Source organism: Danio rerio, chromosome 8 (genome assembly GCF_052040795.2).
Source record: "Danio rerio strain M-AB ecotype USA chromosome 8, GRCz13ab, whole genome shotgun sequence".
NCBI lineage: Eukaryota > Metazoa > Chordata > Actinopteri > Cypriniformes > Danionidae > Danio > Danio rerio.
The window spans coordinates 55,544,362-55,560,175 of NC_141028.1; the positions used below are offsets into that span (position 1 = coordinate 55,544,362).

At 35.5% G+C, this 15,814-nt stretch overlaps 1 protein-coding gene and 1 long non-coding RNA gene across 48 annotated transcripts in view; one reads left to right on the forward strand and one right to left on the reverse strand.

Annotated features, from left to right (window-relative positions):
• LOC141375930 (uncharacterized) overlaps positions 1–282 on the reverse strand; it is a 66,424-nt gene extending 66,142 nt beyond the window's left edge. For 5 of the 8 annotated variants that reach the window (XR_015498493.1, XR_015498491.1, XR_015498488.1 and 2 more), the window contains exon 1: positions 53–282. This is a non-coding gene — a long non-coding RNA (uncharacterized LOC141375930). The remainder of the gene's footprint in view (positions 1–52) is intronic. The other 3 variants (XR_015498495.1, XR_015498494.1, XR_015498489.1) reach the window with 1 other exon arrangement.
• Positions 1–15,814, forward strand: part of prdm16 (PR domain containing 16) — a 452,417-nt gene that overhangs the window by 63,180 nt on the left and 373,423 nt on the right. For 15 of the 40 annotated variants that reach the window (XM_087265346.1, XM_087265362.1, XM_087265363.1 and 12 more), the window contains exon 1: positions 31–167. The exons of 22 other annotated variants lie outside the window; for them this stretch is intronic. Coding sequence is in view for 3 of the 18 variants with exons in the window: in XM_087265357.1 (XP_087121483.1) it covers positions 3,845–3,854 (10 nt within the window). In the remaining 15 variants the exon portion in view is untranslated. Of the gene's footprint in view, positions 1–30; positions 168–3,747; positions 3,855–15,814 lie in introns of those variants that run through there. 3 more of the 40 variants (XM_087265357.1, XM_087265359.1, XM_087265328.1) reach the window with 1 other exon arrangement.

Consider the following 15,814-nt stretch of genomic DNA (forward strand, 5'->3'; position numbering starts at 1 on the left):
ACAATGGAGCATGTCACAAGTTGCGAAAGTGCGAATGTTAAACCAACTTTACCTCAGTAACCGTTACCGGTTGACGCTTTCTCGTCACTGGCATTTTTCTTTGATAACATCGGCAAAATTAAGTTTGAGCTGAAGATACCTCCGGTTTGTTGTGCATCAATTGGAAGGTCAGTTCATCATTACATTAAGTGCACACATCTTTGGTTTTGTCCACTGTTTGAAAACAAAACTAGCCATTTTTCACAACAGCCGTCGTGTCTCTTTAAGGCGTCACATTAACCTGGCGTTTGCTGTTACGTCTGCAATGATGGCAAGAAGACGGAGTCAAATGTTATCAAACGGTTAATTTGCGTTAAAAAAATATTACCGCGTTTAATGGATTGCGTGTTATACATTTAAAACTCGAAATTTATTAATACCCTAGGATATAAATAATCAGGCTTGACTGTGTAGGGTTTATTTATAAAATTATATAATTATTACTAACGTACTTATATTACCCTGGCCCAAACTTTGGTCTGTAACACTTTACACTAACAGTAGATGAATTATGATGTATTAATATGTAAACTAAACATTATTATGAATTAATGATGAGTTAAGGCATGTGGTAATGAGCTAACTTTAACTACAACACGACTTCATGTGTAATGGCTACCTATTTGTTAGTAGCCCTGCTGAAAAAAAAAAAACAAGTAGGTATCCTGCTGCCCAGAGACCTGTAACGTTAAGTGAGAGGAGTTACACTGCAAATACAGTTGGGTTTAGGTGGTGTGGGTGGAGCAGATATTAATAAAACAACAGGTTGCTGTGAGGTTGGGTTTAGGGTTGGAGTGGGTTATGGTGTAGACGTTAATAAAACACATCAGGTTACTGTGGGGTTGGGTTTAATGTTGGGGTAGGTGTAGACATTCATAAAGCACAATATTGGACTCAATGTCATGTACAAGACATTAAATAAATAAAAACTCCATATTTGTACAGCCCACTTGGAGCTGGCTCCGACCTCCATTTATACCCACTTCCAAAATTACAGCTTAAACCAGCCTAGGCTGGTTTTAGCTGTTTGACCAGCATAGTTTTAGAGGGGGTGTGGACCATTCCAGACTGGTTTCCAGCTATTTCCAGCCTGGTCTTAGCTGGTCAGGCTGGGAGATGACCAGTTAAAACTAGCTTCACCAGCCCAGCCAGGCTGGCAGACCAGCCAAAACCAGATATGTTGTGCTAAAACCTGGATTTAGGCTGGTAATTTTCCAGCCTGGCCAGCTAAGAACTGGTTAGAAATTGCTGGAAACCAGTCTGGAAATGGCAAAAAACCCTCTATAACCTGGCTGGTTTAAGCTGTTTTTTTTCAGCTGGGACATGCTGTTGCTTAATTTATCAATTAACATTTAAGTTTAAGCTAAATGTATCCAAATGAACGCACGAGCTGTTAATGGATAATTATGTCATGACTTTACTTGGAGGGGCATATCATCCTTAGGTCAACCTTGATAAACTCTTGTGTTTAAACTGTTCATGTTGATGTTGACAGAATATTTTTATAGTTATTTAGTGTAAACAGACTAGTTGGACGTGAATAAGGAGTTCTTGAGTAGTTAAGAATGGATTAATAATGATGTGCCCCTCCAAGTAAAGTCGCGTTGTAGTTAAGGTTAGTTCATCATGATAAGATTAAAATGTAATGTTTAGCTTACACATTAACACATCATTATTCATGTACTGTTGTAAAATGTTACCCTTTGGTGAAATATGGACAAATCCAACTTTTTGGTTTAAACTATAGATCGAACAGTTACTATTCTGGTTTACAATTAAAGACCTTGTTTTATGAGTACTCATGTTAACTCATGGGGATTTGCTTTTTTTTCCCAAATGTTCTTTTGCGCTATTCACAGAAAATAAACTTCATGAGTAATCCACAAGACATTTATACAACTTTTATCCATGATCCATAAAGATCCATATGAGAGCTGAAACAGTAAAAATGCCAGTGTGATGGGGCGTATGTCTGCAATTTGGGTTTCCATCCAAATGTTCTCACAGCTGCAGCAGTAAAAATTCAAGGGAAGCGCAATCCGAATCTCATTTCATCTCTGCTTAAAGACATTTGCTTCACGTGCTGCAAAGTTGCCGTTTTGACAGTTTTAGATGATAGTTTTCAGACTTTCTGTATTTTAGGATTAACAGCTCTCATACATATTTTTTTACTACATCTCAAATAAGTATAGATTCCTTGTTAGCAGCTGATTCTATGGGACGCTACATAAGAATCTGCCATATTGAAATGCTCAAAGCTGGTCTGTGAACACTCAAGATCAAGCTGTGATATTGAATGGGCATCTGCAACCACTGTTTTATGTGTGTAGCACTATATTTGAAATAGATTTGAGGAGATGTTTCTGCTTAACTTAAGATAAACATTTGTAATATTGAATAAATGTATGTAAACACTCAAACAAACAGACATGCAAGGTCTTTATTCAGAAAAAAAACAACCATCTGGATGTACATTAAGGTGCTTATTACACGGCTACTTGTCACAGAATTAACAATTAGCCCCAAAACCTTGATCTAAGTTAATTTACAGTACTAGTCCTTTAATTTAATGGATAATAGGCAAGAACAGCCAAGTGACAAATTAGCATAAATATGGTCAAGAGGGTTTGTAATGTGTGTTGCCTGTGTTATTAGTTGTTATCTGGGAATAGCATACTTTAAAATGGCAGGATTGACCAATCAGAATCAAGTAATCCAGAAAGACTTGTAATAAATAAATACATGTTGTGACAGTACTTTGAATGATCAAGCTTTGGCTAGTTAGCATGTTAGCTAATAATGTTGTTATTCTCCAGTCTGCTGTAAATCTGTTTTTAAAAATGTAGCTACTAAAAAAACGATGGCAGACAGTTAAGGGGTTAAAGATTGAACTTGAAAAATGCTGGATTGTCGTAACCCAATTATAGGTCAAATATGGAAAAATTCTACCATTGGGTTAAAAGGGTATTTTAAATTTAGTAGGTTTGTCCATATTTTGGCCAAAATTAGGTTGACAGCACAACTTTTTTTTTAGAGTGTGCATATACTACATACCAATACATAAACTAAATCTAAACATAATACTGTAATGTTTTACCAGTAATCTTGACACTAACCATAACTTTTTTTGTCACAACAGAAAATAACATGTTTTTCACATGCAAACACATATTAAAATCACATATTATTATACTAATCCCGGACGAGCCCCCGATTGTTAAGAATTAAATGAAAAATCTTTAATCAAAAAGAAGTTTAGCAAAAAAACTCTCTCTCCCCAATATATAAACTGAAACACAAACCACTGAGAATTAACTAGAAAATGTTATTTATTTACAGAAAATAAAGAGCAAAATAACATTGTCGCACAAAAGACATCAGCAACAATCACTCTTGTTTTCATCGTTCAAAATAGCAGTGTCTCCACAAAGTATAACAAGCGAGGTATAACGATATTATGAAATATTTAGGATATATATTTGGCCTTACTGTTCACTGTTGGTTAACGAAAAATAACATTATTGTTTTAAAGGAAGTATAAAAAGATGTAGCTAAAGTCTAGGTACTATTTTGTTCCACTTGGCCAAATGACTGTTTTCAGTTGACATTCTCATTTGTAAAGTGTGTGTGTGTGTGTGTTTTGTGAGTACAGTGATAGAGCTTGGATGCAGGGTGTTTGACAGAAGTGAATTAATTGGTCTCCCTCAGATCATTTGTCTTTATTGCGAAGGCTAATTGGAATAGAAGCAGGTGTTAATGGCACCAGCACAGTGACTGAAGACTGAATCTCCAATGCAGGCCTGTAATGGAACTCTGTGAGTGAACTTAACCATGTTTTAATTAGATTTCATTCTCAAACTAAACCTCACGTTTCTCCTGCTTGCCCTCTAAAGTGAGCTGTATAGACGTAAGGAAGTGTGGGTATGTGTGCGTACGTGTGTGTGTGTGTGTGTGTGTGTGTGTGTGTATAATTGGGGGTGCAAGTGAATTCACAAGCAGTTCTGTCCTTAATGCTTTTACATGTTGTGTAGTTAAAATGTATAGTATATTTAGTTTTATTTTGCAATAAAAAATTTTAAAAAGCACCTTTTAAAAAGTATTTAAAAGGTGCTATATTTACAGTAGCATACCATTTAAAGGTGCCATATATTGAAAATCTGGAATTACCTTGGCAAATTTAAATATTAAGAGTTAAGTACATGAAACGTCATACTGTGAACCTAAAACACCATTGTTTCTTTGTGCATGTTAAAAACAGGCCAATCTGAACTAAACACCAACTGTTACAATTAATACAAGATAATTAGTATCCCTTCCCCAAACAGTGTTTGATTGGACACAATCTTACCTTGTTGATTTAATTCCCTTATTTATAAGTTTATCTAAGCTTGTATTATACTGTATATAAACTATATATGGGGGACTCTTATTTTGAAAGCAGTTCTGTAAAGCAACCAGCTATGCATGACCACAGAATGTTATGTGTTCACGGCATGTCAGAAAGCAAAATGCAGGATATACAGATTAAAAATGCATTCAATGCCACCTTGAAGGCATGCTTAAATGTATCTTTTGTTAGTTTACTGTGTATATTGTGAAATTTCCTACATATGTTTGTCTTGAGGCAGCAAACACATGCACATTGCAGAATATACATTGTTTGTGGACATTTATGCATCAAGTCATATCAATTAGCTCTTGTTGGGAGTGTTTTTCTGGAGTGAAAGGATCAACTTTAATTGCTTTGAATAAAGGTTTTCATGTTTGGTAAAACCCCTAAATATACTACCTGACAAAAGTCTTGTCGTCGATCCCAGTTGTAAGAGCAGCAAGTGGCAGAAGGTAGAGTTTTCAGATGAATCATCTGTTGAACAGCATCCCAATTATCACAAATACTGCAGAAGGCCTATTGGAACCCGCATGAACCCAAGATTCTTTCAAAAATTAGTCATATTTGGTGAAGGAAAAATAATGGTTTGGGGTTAAATTCGGTATTTGGGAATGCGAGAGATCTGCAGAGTGGATGGCAACATCAACAGCCTGAGGTATCAAGACATTTGTGCTGCCCATTACATTACAAACCACAGGAGAGGGCAAATTGTTTAGCAGGATAGCGCTCATCATACTTCAGCCTCCACATTAAAGCTCCGAAAAGCAAAGAAGGTCAAGCTGCTCCAGGATTGGCCAGCCCAATCACCAGAAATGAACATTATTGAGCATGTCTGGGGTAAGATGAAGGTGGAGGCATTGAAGATGAATCCAAAGAATCTAGGAGTCCTGCAAGAATGCTTTCTTTGCCATTCCAGATAAGTGATTTGAGTCATTGCAGAGATGAATGGATGAAGTCCTCCAAGCTCATGGGAGTCAGACACAATATTAATTCTTTCTCCACTGCACCATGACTTTATATTCTATACTGGACATTATTTCTGTTAAGTGACAAGAATTTTGTCAAAGCAAAGTCAGACCTTACTGTCCTAATTAAATAATTAAACATCAAGGCATGATCATATTTTATTTTGGTAACATAAGCGTAATCTAGAGGCCTTCGCCTTTCATATAAGCCACTTCTGATACCAAATGATGAACCAGAAGTCGAGTTATTATTTGTTGTTTCACTGCCTGACTTTTGTCAGGTACACTAAAAAAATTAAAAAGTTGAGTTAACTTAACTCAATTTGTTAAATTTAACAAAGAAATTTTGAGTTTATTAAGCTTCAGTGGTTGAAGTAGTGCTAAATTCTTTTTTTAAGTTGACTGAAAAGGCTGTTTTAAGTCAAGTATACTTTATAGAATAATTTAGCACAACTTTAACCGCTGAAGCTTAATAAATTTAAGACTTCTTTGCAGCCGGTTGCTTTAAATTTTTAAGTTACCTTAACTTTTTATTTTTCACAGTGGTCAATGCTCAAATGAAGAAATCAAAATTCAAAGTCTCCTCGACTGATTTTTTAAATTTCATTGAACAAACAGCTCCAAACATGCAGTTAAATCGTATTTATAAGTAAATTCAACTCTGAGCTCAAAAATATGTACACCTAACTTACAAATTTAAACTGAGTTAATAATTTGTAAGTTAGATGTTTTTACAGTGTGGTGAACAACAACAACAACAAAAAAACTTTGTAAACAACAGATTTGACCCTATTTACCTCCTCTTCTGTTTGCATAATTCATTGAATATGCTTATGTACTGAGAAGGGGAAAAAAGTCCTATTTCGGCTTGTGTTTATTGTTGTTTATATCACTTTTGATTGTGTTTACATTGCTCCGATAAGGTGTTTCATTGTTCTGTGACGTTGAACAGGCGCTCATGTTTCTGGAAGGTTTATCCACTAGCCTTGTTAGCCCTCGGAAGCTTGGTTCATCGCAATGTGATGTCAGCAAGTTTTAATGGCCAACACGTTTTCCCAATTATACCATGTAAGGATGAGAGTGGAAAGTCACTGGGGTTTTGATGTGGTGTTTACTTGTAGGAGGGCTGTGTTAGCATAGTCATGTTGCTGTGTGGTCTGTGTACTGCTCGCCTCAGTGCAGTAGCTCACCTGAGGCATTCAGGTGTGTGCGTGTGTGTGTGTCTGTGATGGATTGTAAACCAAAAGGAGGAAACCTGGTTGCACTGCACAATGTGTCTTTGTTTCGTGCGTGTCCTGTGAGGCTTAACAGGCTGCATATTTTAACTGAAATGTCACTTGATGTTTGTGTTTGTGTAAAAGGTCAGCTGACCTGGCTTGGTCACATGACTCTGGGAGATTTGAGAATTTCAATTTTTATTAGATGCGCTTGAGAAGTCATAATGGCTGTTTCAGTTTCTCATATTTAAAGGAACTGTCCAAAACGTGTTTCTTTCACAGATTTTTAGCTTAAACTGTGGTTAAACAAACTGTGTAAACTGAGATAAACAAACATACAAACAAACAAACATATAGACTAAACAAAGTCCGAAGTGAAATCATTGGAAGAAACAGAACATTATTCGCAACATTATTACTTTTAATCCAAAGCCTCAGCAGACATTTCTGATGATTTCACCTCAATATGTCTTCAGGAGTGATTGGTATTACATTTGTTCTACTGCCATATGTTTTTTTTTTTACCTTAAAAGTGCCAGTAACTACCCAGCAGGCACACAACATCATAAGACGTTAATAACAGGTTAGATTTAGTTTGTGATGTCAGGTGACCAAAATTCAATGTCCAGCCAGCTTCTAAGGACGACATTATTTTGACCTTCAATAATGGCGTCAAATTACATTGATATTTGGTTGATTTTAGGTTGTGTTGGAAAGTGACCAAAATCCAACGTCTAATAGATGTCATAGTAGCAACTTCTACACAACCTCAAGGTGTAACATGATTGGACATTGATATTCGGTTAATTTTAGGTTGGACGTTGGACATTGACGTCGGCCTGATGTTGGGTTCTAATGTCAACCAAATTTTTATTTCCAGACAAAATCTAACGCTTCCATGACGTGGAGGTACAATGTCAATATGACTTCATGTTGACATCCTGTGCCTGCAAGATGCTGACTTGAAGAAGTCATCTACTGCTCGGATGATAAATTAACAGCAAATGTAAACTTGTTGGCGAGCGTGAATTCTTTTAATCACATTAAAATCACTAGTAATAATAATTATATATTTATTTATTTAAAATAATTAAATAATTATTTTATAATAATTTGGCTCAATAATTAAACTTCTTGTAATCCATAGCAGCTAGTAATACATAATTTCTTCCAAAACATAAAAACAGTTATTTTTTAATGTTACCTTTACATCTTTTAGCTTAAACTGGGGTAAATAATACAAAAACGTGTGTAAAAAAAATATCTGAAATTTGCTCAATATTTAAACTTCTAGTAATCTATAGCAGCACCTTTACAACCACACAGAGAACCTTAAAAAAATGTGTCCTTTATAATTCTTATATATATAATTTTTATAGCTTAAACTGAGATAAACAAACATATAAACAAACAAACATATAGACTAAACAAAGTCCGATGTGAAATCATTGGAAGAAACAGAACATTGTTTACAACATTATTACTTTTAAACCACAGCTTCAGCAGACATTTTTGCTCATTTCACTTCAGTTTGCCTTCAGGAGTGACAGGTATTATTTTTGTTTTACCTGAATATGTTTCTTTGACTTTAAAAGTGCCAGTTACTACTTAATTGCAAAATAAAAGAAGTCAACTACAGCTCGGATGATAAATTAACAGCAAATGTAAACTTTTAGAGGAGCATTAATCCTTTTAATCACATTAAAAACACATGGAAAATAATTATTAGAATTTGGCTCATTAATTAAACTTTTAGTAATCCATAGCAGCACATTTACAACCACACAGAGAACCCTAAATAAAATATATCATTTATAATTCCTATAATCATTTCTCTCCAAAGCGTACAAACAATTATTTTTGAATGTTACCTTTACAACTTGTAAGCTTAAACTGAGGTAAATAAACAAACAAACAAACATATAGGCAAAACTAAGTCTGAAGTGAAATGATGGGAAGAAACAGAACATTATTTACATTATTATTTTTAATCCACAGCCTCAGCAGATATTTATGATCATTTCACTTCATCAGGCCTCAGTATGTCTTCAGGAGTGATAGGTATTACACTTGTTTTACCTCCGTGTGTTTTTTTTACCTTAAAAGTGCCAGTAACTGCTGACTTGCAAAATAAAATAAGTCACCTACAGCTCGTTAAAATAATTATTTGAATTTGGCTCAATAATTAAACTTCTAATAATCCATAGCAGCACATTTACAACCACACAGAGAACCCTAAATAAAATATATCATTTATAACTCTTAGAATAATTTCTTCCAAAGTGTATAGATAGTTATTTTTTTAATGATACCTTTACAACCTTTAAATTGGTCATAAAGCAATTATTGACTTTTGCTAATTTACCATGGTGAAAGGAATCAATATATCATAGGTCGCTGGTTAGAGTCCCGGCTGAGTCAGTTGGCTTTTCCTCTGGATGCTCCGGTGTCCCCCACAGTCCAATTGGATGAACTTGAATTGGCCTTATGAGTGTGTATGGGGGATTCCCAGTACTGGGTTGCAGCTGGAAGGGCATTCGCTGCATAAAGCATATGCTGGAATAGTTGGTGGTTCATTATGCTGTGGCGACCTCTGAAAAAGAGACTAAGCCGAAGGAAATTGAATTAATAAATATAAGGTTTCTGGATCTTAACAACCTAAATAAAAGCAGAAGTCATTTATTAAAGCCATTATTATTTTAAACAAGAAAGAATATAAGCCAATTTCACCAAAATCCTGTCATCGTGTGCTAATAGTTTTAATTAAAATGCATTGCATCTGGTTGTGCGGTTGTGGTCCAGCCACAAAAATTCAAACATTTAAACACAACACGAAGCTCAAAACAAACCCAAAAAATTCCATATATGCATATGGTTTGGAATGCCACAAAGCTCCCATACTGCTCTGCGTTGGAAATGAATGACTTCCAGTCTGTCGTTTGTCAGAAAAGAGTGAAAAGGTGGCTTTATACTGACAGCACTAACTACACAGTTGTAACCGCAGTCAATACTATAAAAATAGATCGCACACATTACATGTGCTGGTTGCAATACACTTGTCAGAATACTATATGCTGCAATACTTGGGTTGTTTACACAAATTACTCAAATACTCAAATTTGCTGTTTGTTTACACACCAAGATGCATCCTTACACTCTTAGATGTTTGTTGTTTGTTTAAACTACTTATTTAAAATTAGCTGAAACAACACAATTTGTTATTTTTGGGGGAGACAACTTAATTGTTTTATGTTCAATCCACTTAAATTTGTGAATACTAACAAGTTAACTTAATATCTTAATATTTCTTACTTAGAGGTTTTTACCTTGTTTCTAGTCTGAATATCTTGAAATTCTTAAATCAAGAAGCATTTTCCAGACAAGAAGAAAATATTGAGTAGGGTGCTTGGTATATACACAATAGTTGCAGTCAATGTTATTTTGATAAAGAATGTGACATTTTGAGTAGAAACGTGACACGTTAGTAGAGTTACTACAAAAAAAAAAACATTGTAAATTCAACTGTAAAACAACACTATGCTAAATGGACTGTATGATGGGAACACAATTATCAGAAAGACAGACATTTGTTGTAAACATAAGTTAAATAAAAGCTTAAGTATTCATCTTCAACAGATGAATCAATTACTAAATAATTTTTTACTTTTAAAAAATCTATATTTTTATTTATGTTTATTGTTATTATTTATTAATAAAATTGCTTGCTATTTTTAAATACTTTATAAAGGATATATAAATAATTTGCTGTAGTATTTATTTAACAGAGTCCATTTTATCAGTGTAGTTTTCGCTTGAGCAGATTCCTTCTACAATTTTCTCCATCCTGCTGCCTGTAAAAAAATGCATTAATCTACTACGTGAATGAAAAAAACTCTCATATTTAGGGTAACTAAGAGCATAAGGGTGAGTAAATTAATTCCAAATTTAAATCTGTAGATGAAAAAACTAGCATAAGTAGGTCTACATTTTTGTTTGCATTTCTGGTTAGACCATCAAGGGGTGTGTTTCCCAAACAATGACATAAGTCGCAGCTAAACTTTCAAAGTAGGATGCATCGCTTGGGAAAAAAACGATGTATTGAGTGACGAGTGTTTCCCAAAACCGTAGTTGCTTTGTCGCAGATCCATAGTTTGAACCATGTTAGTTATAACGTAAGACGTCCATAATGACGCTCTAAACGAGGTGGAGAAACAACTTCTTTGATGAAAAACCCTTAATTTTTGTGCAAATTATATTGTTTTACATGCCCTCACATAAAAAATAAATAATAATCCAATATTAGTTTTGGTAAATACGTACACTCGTTTTCCATATTAGTCTAATAGAAATATATGTAATTGGCACATATTCATTCATTTATTCATTTTCTTAGTCCCTTTATTAATCTGGGGTCGCCACAGCGTAATGAACTACCAACTTATTCAGCATATGTTTTACACGGCGAATGCAACCCATCACTGGAAAACACCCATACTAACACCCACACTAAATTAAAAAAAAACGTACTTAATAATAATAATTATTATTATTAATATTAAGATTATTTGAAAGGAATAGGGTATTGGAGGGATAGCTGGAAATTGACCACAACCAGGATTGCTTCTAACTACAGCTCTAGAGGTGTAGTTGCAAACGTACAAGTTTGCGACGCAGTTTGCGAATGTTTGTTGGAATGACGGATTTTGAAAATCAACAAACTATGTTTGTAACGATGCAACCTGCGACTTTAGCTACATCCAGCTTTTATTCTAGCCAAAATAAACCAAATAAGACTTTTCCTGAGGTGAAAGTATTAGAGGAAATACTGTGGAAATTTCTTTGCTAAACATCATTTGGGAAATATTTGAAAAAGAAAAACTAATTTACCAGACGGCTAAAAAGTTTGACTTTAAATGAATGAAACGTACAACAAAATGTACCCTTAGTAGCGCATTTCAGATTCGTAAAAAATGTAGACAGCGTCCTCTAGTGGATTTGACATCTGAAAGTGCAACAAAACATATTCGACATTTCGCAAAAAAGTGTAAACTGAGGCACGTGTTTCTAATAAGCTAGCTAAATAGCAGCTAAACATTAGCTTGGCGCAGCAAGCTACTTAACCAAGAGCAAGAAAAAAACACTGATATTTTGATATCCTCCAACACGAATTTGATGTGAAAACACTCTGTGCTATCATTTTTTGGGGGAGTCGAGTGCCGATAGATGTAATGTTGTGAAATTACACTCCTCATTGTTCCTCGTTAAATCAATGTTTTAGCCTGGAGCGACGTCCAAACAAATTACTTTCCACACACTGTCATCACATCCTCAGCGCTCCGACTGTCATCCACCGGGACGGAGGAGTGTGTGAACACCGTGGCCCCACAGACCTCTTGACACGGGGTCCAAACACCACACACACACAGACAGGTCTCAGGCCGTCTCAGAAGCATTAGCGAGGGTCTTGTGCTAATGGTTGCCATGTGCAGTTTTACCAGCGTTTAAGGGGCCGCCAGTCTCTGCCGCTCTGCTATCATACACTTCCAAAAACATTACCGCGTAATACCTTAATGCCTTTTGTGTCTGCAGCCGGGGCTTGAGGAAAAAGGTAAAACAGGAGGTAAATAAGGATCCGTGTTTGTTCAGGCTGCACAGGAAAAGTGCCTTATTGTTTTGGGGCCTCGCTTTTTTTTTTTTTTTTCATCCCCTTATCCAGTCTCGTTCGCCCACCGCCCCCTACTTTCTCCTCTTTTTGCAGGCTGTTAAAAAGCGGTGAGGCCCGTTGGCCGACACGCCGCTCCATCTTGGAGCGCAGTCAGGAGAAAACTGCAAATTAGACTTTAACACGAAAAGGATCCAGCGATTTCGTATTTTGTTTGGATAACACTTAAGCTCTGATATCTTCCGTCCAATTGGCCGGCCTCCGCCCGCCGGGCTCTGATAAATGAGAGATTCATGCGCTTTTTAAAGGCCTTATTGCATTCTAATGAAACGCCGAGCAAAAATGCTTTCTGACCTCATTGCCTAGCAACCTAGCAACATTCCTGTTATAAAACGGATGGTTCTGACTGCAGTCTGATTAGATGAGCTACATATCAAAGGTGAAACCTTCTATTTTGGTCAAATTAGATTAACTAAAGTGACTTTATATATGTATAAAACAATTTTAGTGCAGCTACATTTCCCATTAGTGCAGCTTTGTAAATATAAAATGTATGTTTTAGTATTAAAATCAACAAGTTATGGCATACATACACCACCTGACAAAAGTCTTGTCGCCTGTCCAAGTTTTAGTAACAGCAAATAATAAGTTGACTTCTAGTTGATCATTTAGGATCAGAAGTGGCTTATATGAAAGCCAAAAGCTTTAAGAGTACGCTTATTTTACCCAAATAAAAATGATCATGTCTTGATTTTTAATTAATTAATTAGGTCAGTAAGGTCTGACTTTGCTTAGACAAAACTCTTGTCACTTAACAGAAATAATGTACAGTTTAGAATATAAAGTCATGCTGTAGTGGAAAAAGAATGAATACTGACTCCCATAAGCTTGGAGGACTGCATTCACACATCTCTGCAGTGACTCAAATCACTTATTAATAAAGTCATCTGGAATGGCAAAGAAAGCTCCCAGAGTTCATCAAGATTCTTTGGATTCATCTTCAACGCCTCCTCCTTCGTCTTACCCCAGACATGCTCAATAATGTTCATGTCTGGTGACTGGGCTGGCCAATCCTAGAGCACTTTGACCTTCTTTGCTTTCAGGAGCTTTGATGTGGAGGCTTAAGTATGAGAAGGTCCTGCTATCTTGCTGAAGAATTTACTTGGGGTTTGTAATGTAATGGGCAGCTTTTCCAAATGATCGACTAGAGGTTATTATTTGTTGTTCCTACAACTGGGATCGACAACAACACTTTTGTCAGGTAGTATAAACATAGAGTAGTATTTTTATATATATATATTTTTTTTTCTATAAACTTGTAGTTGCTTATAATATGCTAAGCTACTATTTGTTGCAGGGATCTTTCTTAGGTGTGATATGAAGAATATTCACATTATTTATTTGCGCTTCCAAGTAATAGTTCATAAATCTAGTGTTATAAAAGAAAATGGTTAAAATAATTACACTGAAAAGCTCTTTGGACACTTTTTGTACGCTTCTTTTTGTATTCATTACACAAAAAATGTTTAAGCGCAAAAACCTTTGAGTATTAAGTCCGATGCACATTAATGAATCATTTGAGAAACACCAATGGCGAAATGGAATCTTCATGCAGCGATACATGTGTTCGTCTTTCTTTTCAAAAAAAAGAAGCACAAAGAGGAAATGTTGCGTCCATTGAATTAAATTGATTCTAAAGAGAAACTAGCTGTATACGTCAAAGGTATGGGACTTTGAAATAGTGCTAGTCACTCCCCAGCAAGCACAGAACATCAACATGATGTCAGATTGACGTTGTACCCCAAAGTTACATTTTGTTTGGAAATCAAACGCCAGAACCCAACACCAGGCTGACGCAGGGGCGGACTGGCCATCTGGCAATTCTGGCAAATGCCAGAGGGGCCGGACCAATTTTTAAATGTGGGCCGGTCAGTTTTTTTATTTTTTATTTGTTTTTGTTTTTAAGTGCAGACAGCTTTTATCTCTTGCTAGATGTGATATTATGATGATGATGATGATAAAAATAATAATAATAATAAATGTTAAGCATTTGGCCCAATCGGCAACAGCCGCCTGGTTTAAAGATGGGCCGACCCAATCCAAGGTTACCCGGACATAATCAAAATCGGGCAAGAATGTCATATTATTTCACCATCTTTACACCAAAATAAATAGTTATTGTGCGTGTCCGTGGGTGGGGTTGTGTCGGTGTGGTAATGTGGGCTGGTGTGGCAACAGTGCCAGGGCTGAATTTTTGTCTCAGTCCGCCCCTGGGCTGACGTCAATGTCCTACCTAAAATCAATTAAATTTCAACGTCTATTGATGTTACAGCTTGACAATATGTAGACGTTACCAATATAATGACTATCAGACGTTAGATTTTTCACCATACCTGGCGAATAAAAGTCAGTATTTGACGTCAATATAATGTTGGCTTGACCTTGGATTTTGGCCACTTTGCAACACAAACTAAAATCATTTATCATTTGACGTCAAAATAATGTTGTCCTTAGATGTTGGTTAGACATTGAATTTTGGTCACCTGACATCACAACTTAAATCTAACCTAATATCATACCTGCCAAAAAAAACACACAAAAAAAACAGGTATTTTTTTGCAGTGGACATGTTAGAGTTTTTGTTGAACCATTGAAGCCAAAAATTAACTGTTATACCTAAACTGTGAAAAAAGCTGGGTTTTACACAATGGATTTGTGTTAGGACAACATGAAGGAATTAAGTTAACTGATTAGATTTCACAATTTAAGTAGATTGAACATAAAACAATTTAGTTATCTCAAAAAACTCCAAAAATTGTGTCATTTCAGTTCATTTTAAATAAGTAGTTTAAGCAATCAAAAAACTATAAGTGTATGATTAGGATATATGCACACAGACTTTTAAATTCAGTCCACCAGCCCCAGGGCTTCCAGGTAATTGTCATTGCATACAAAATCTCCACGTTTAAGACTGACTTCTTTTGACTTCTTTTAAAAAAGCACTGCATTCAATTCTATTTTTCTGTACCATGTCTTTAAAATATGGAAATTAATCTTACCCCAGTACTTTCAATGGAATTTCTGCGCTAGCCTGCTGCTAATGGCGGCTTTTAAAGAATCTTTCGTCTCTTTATACACTTTAACAACCAAATGCATACTTAAGTCTATGTAAATGAATATATTTGAATGACAATATAACGTCGATGCTGTAAAAGGAACCTTATGATATTGAAAATAGTCACATAAAGCTTTCACCGGAAGTTCATCATTGGCTGAAGAACACTAGCTGTGCATATAGCCTATTGACCGGGAAATAAAAGACAGGAGACGCATCAATGGAATGAAGCATATTTGCTCTTTTAACTGCTTTTTCAGGCTCTTCTCCACGTTAGCTGATGACTTTGCTCAAATCAACTGAACGTCAGATGTTCTAGAAAATAGCAAGCTATTAGAGTGCTTTATAAACACAAACAGCAGTGAACTTATGCGCACACGCACAAAAAATGGTACAATACAGGTATTTACTCGGGCCAAGACACAC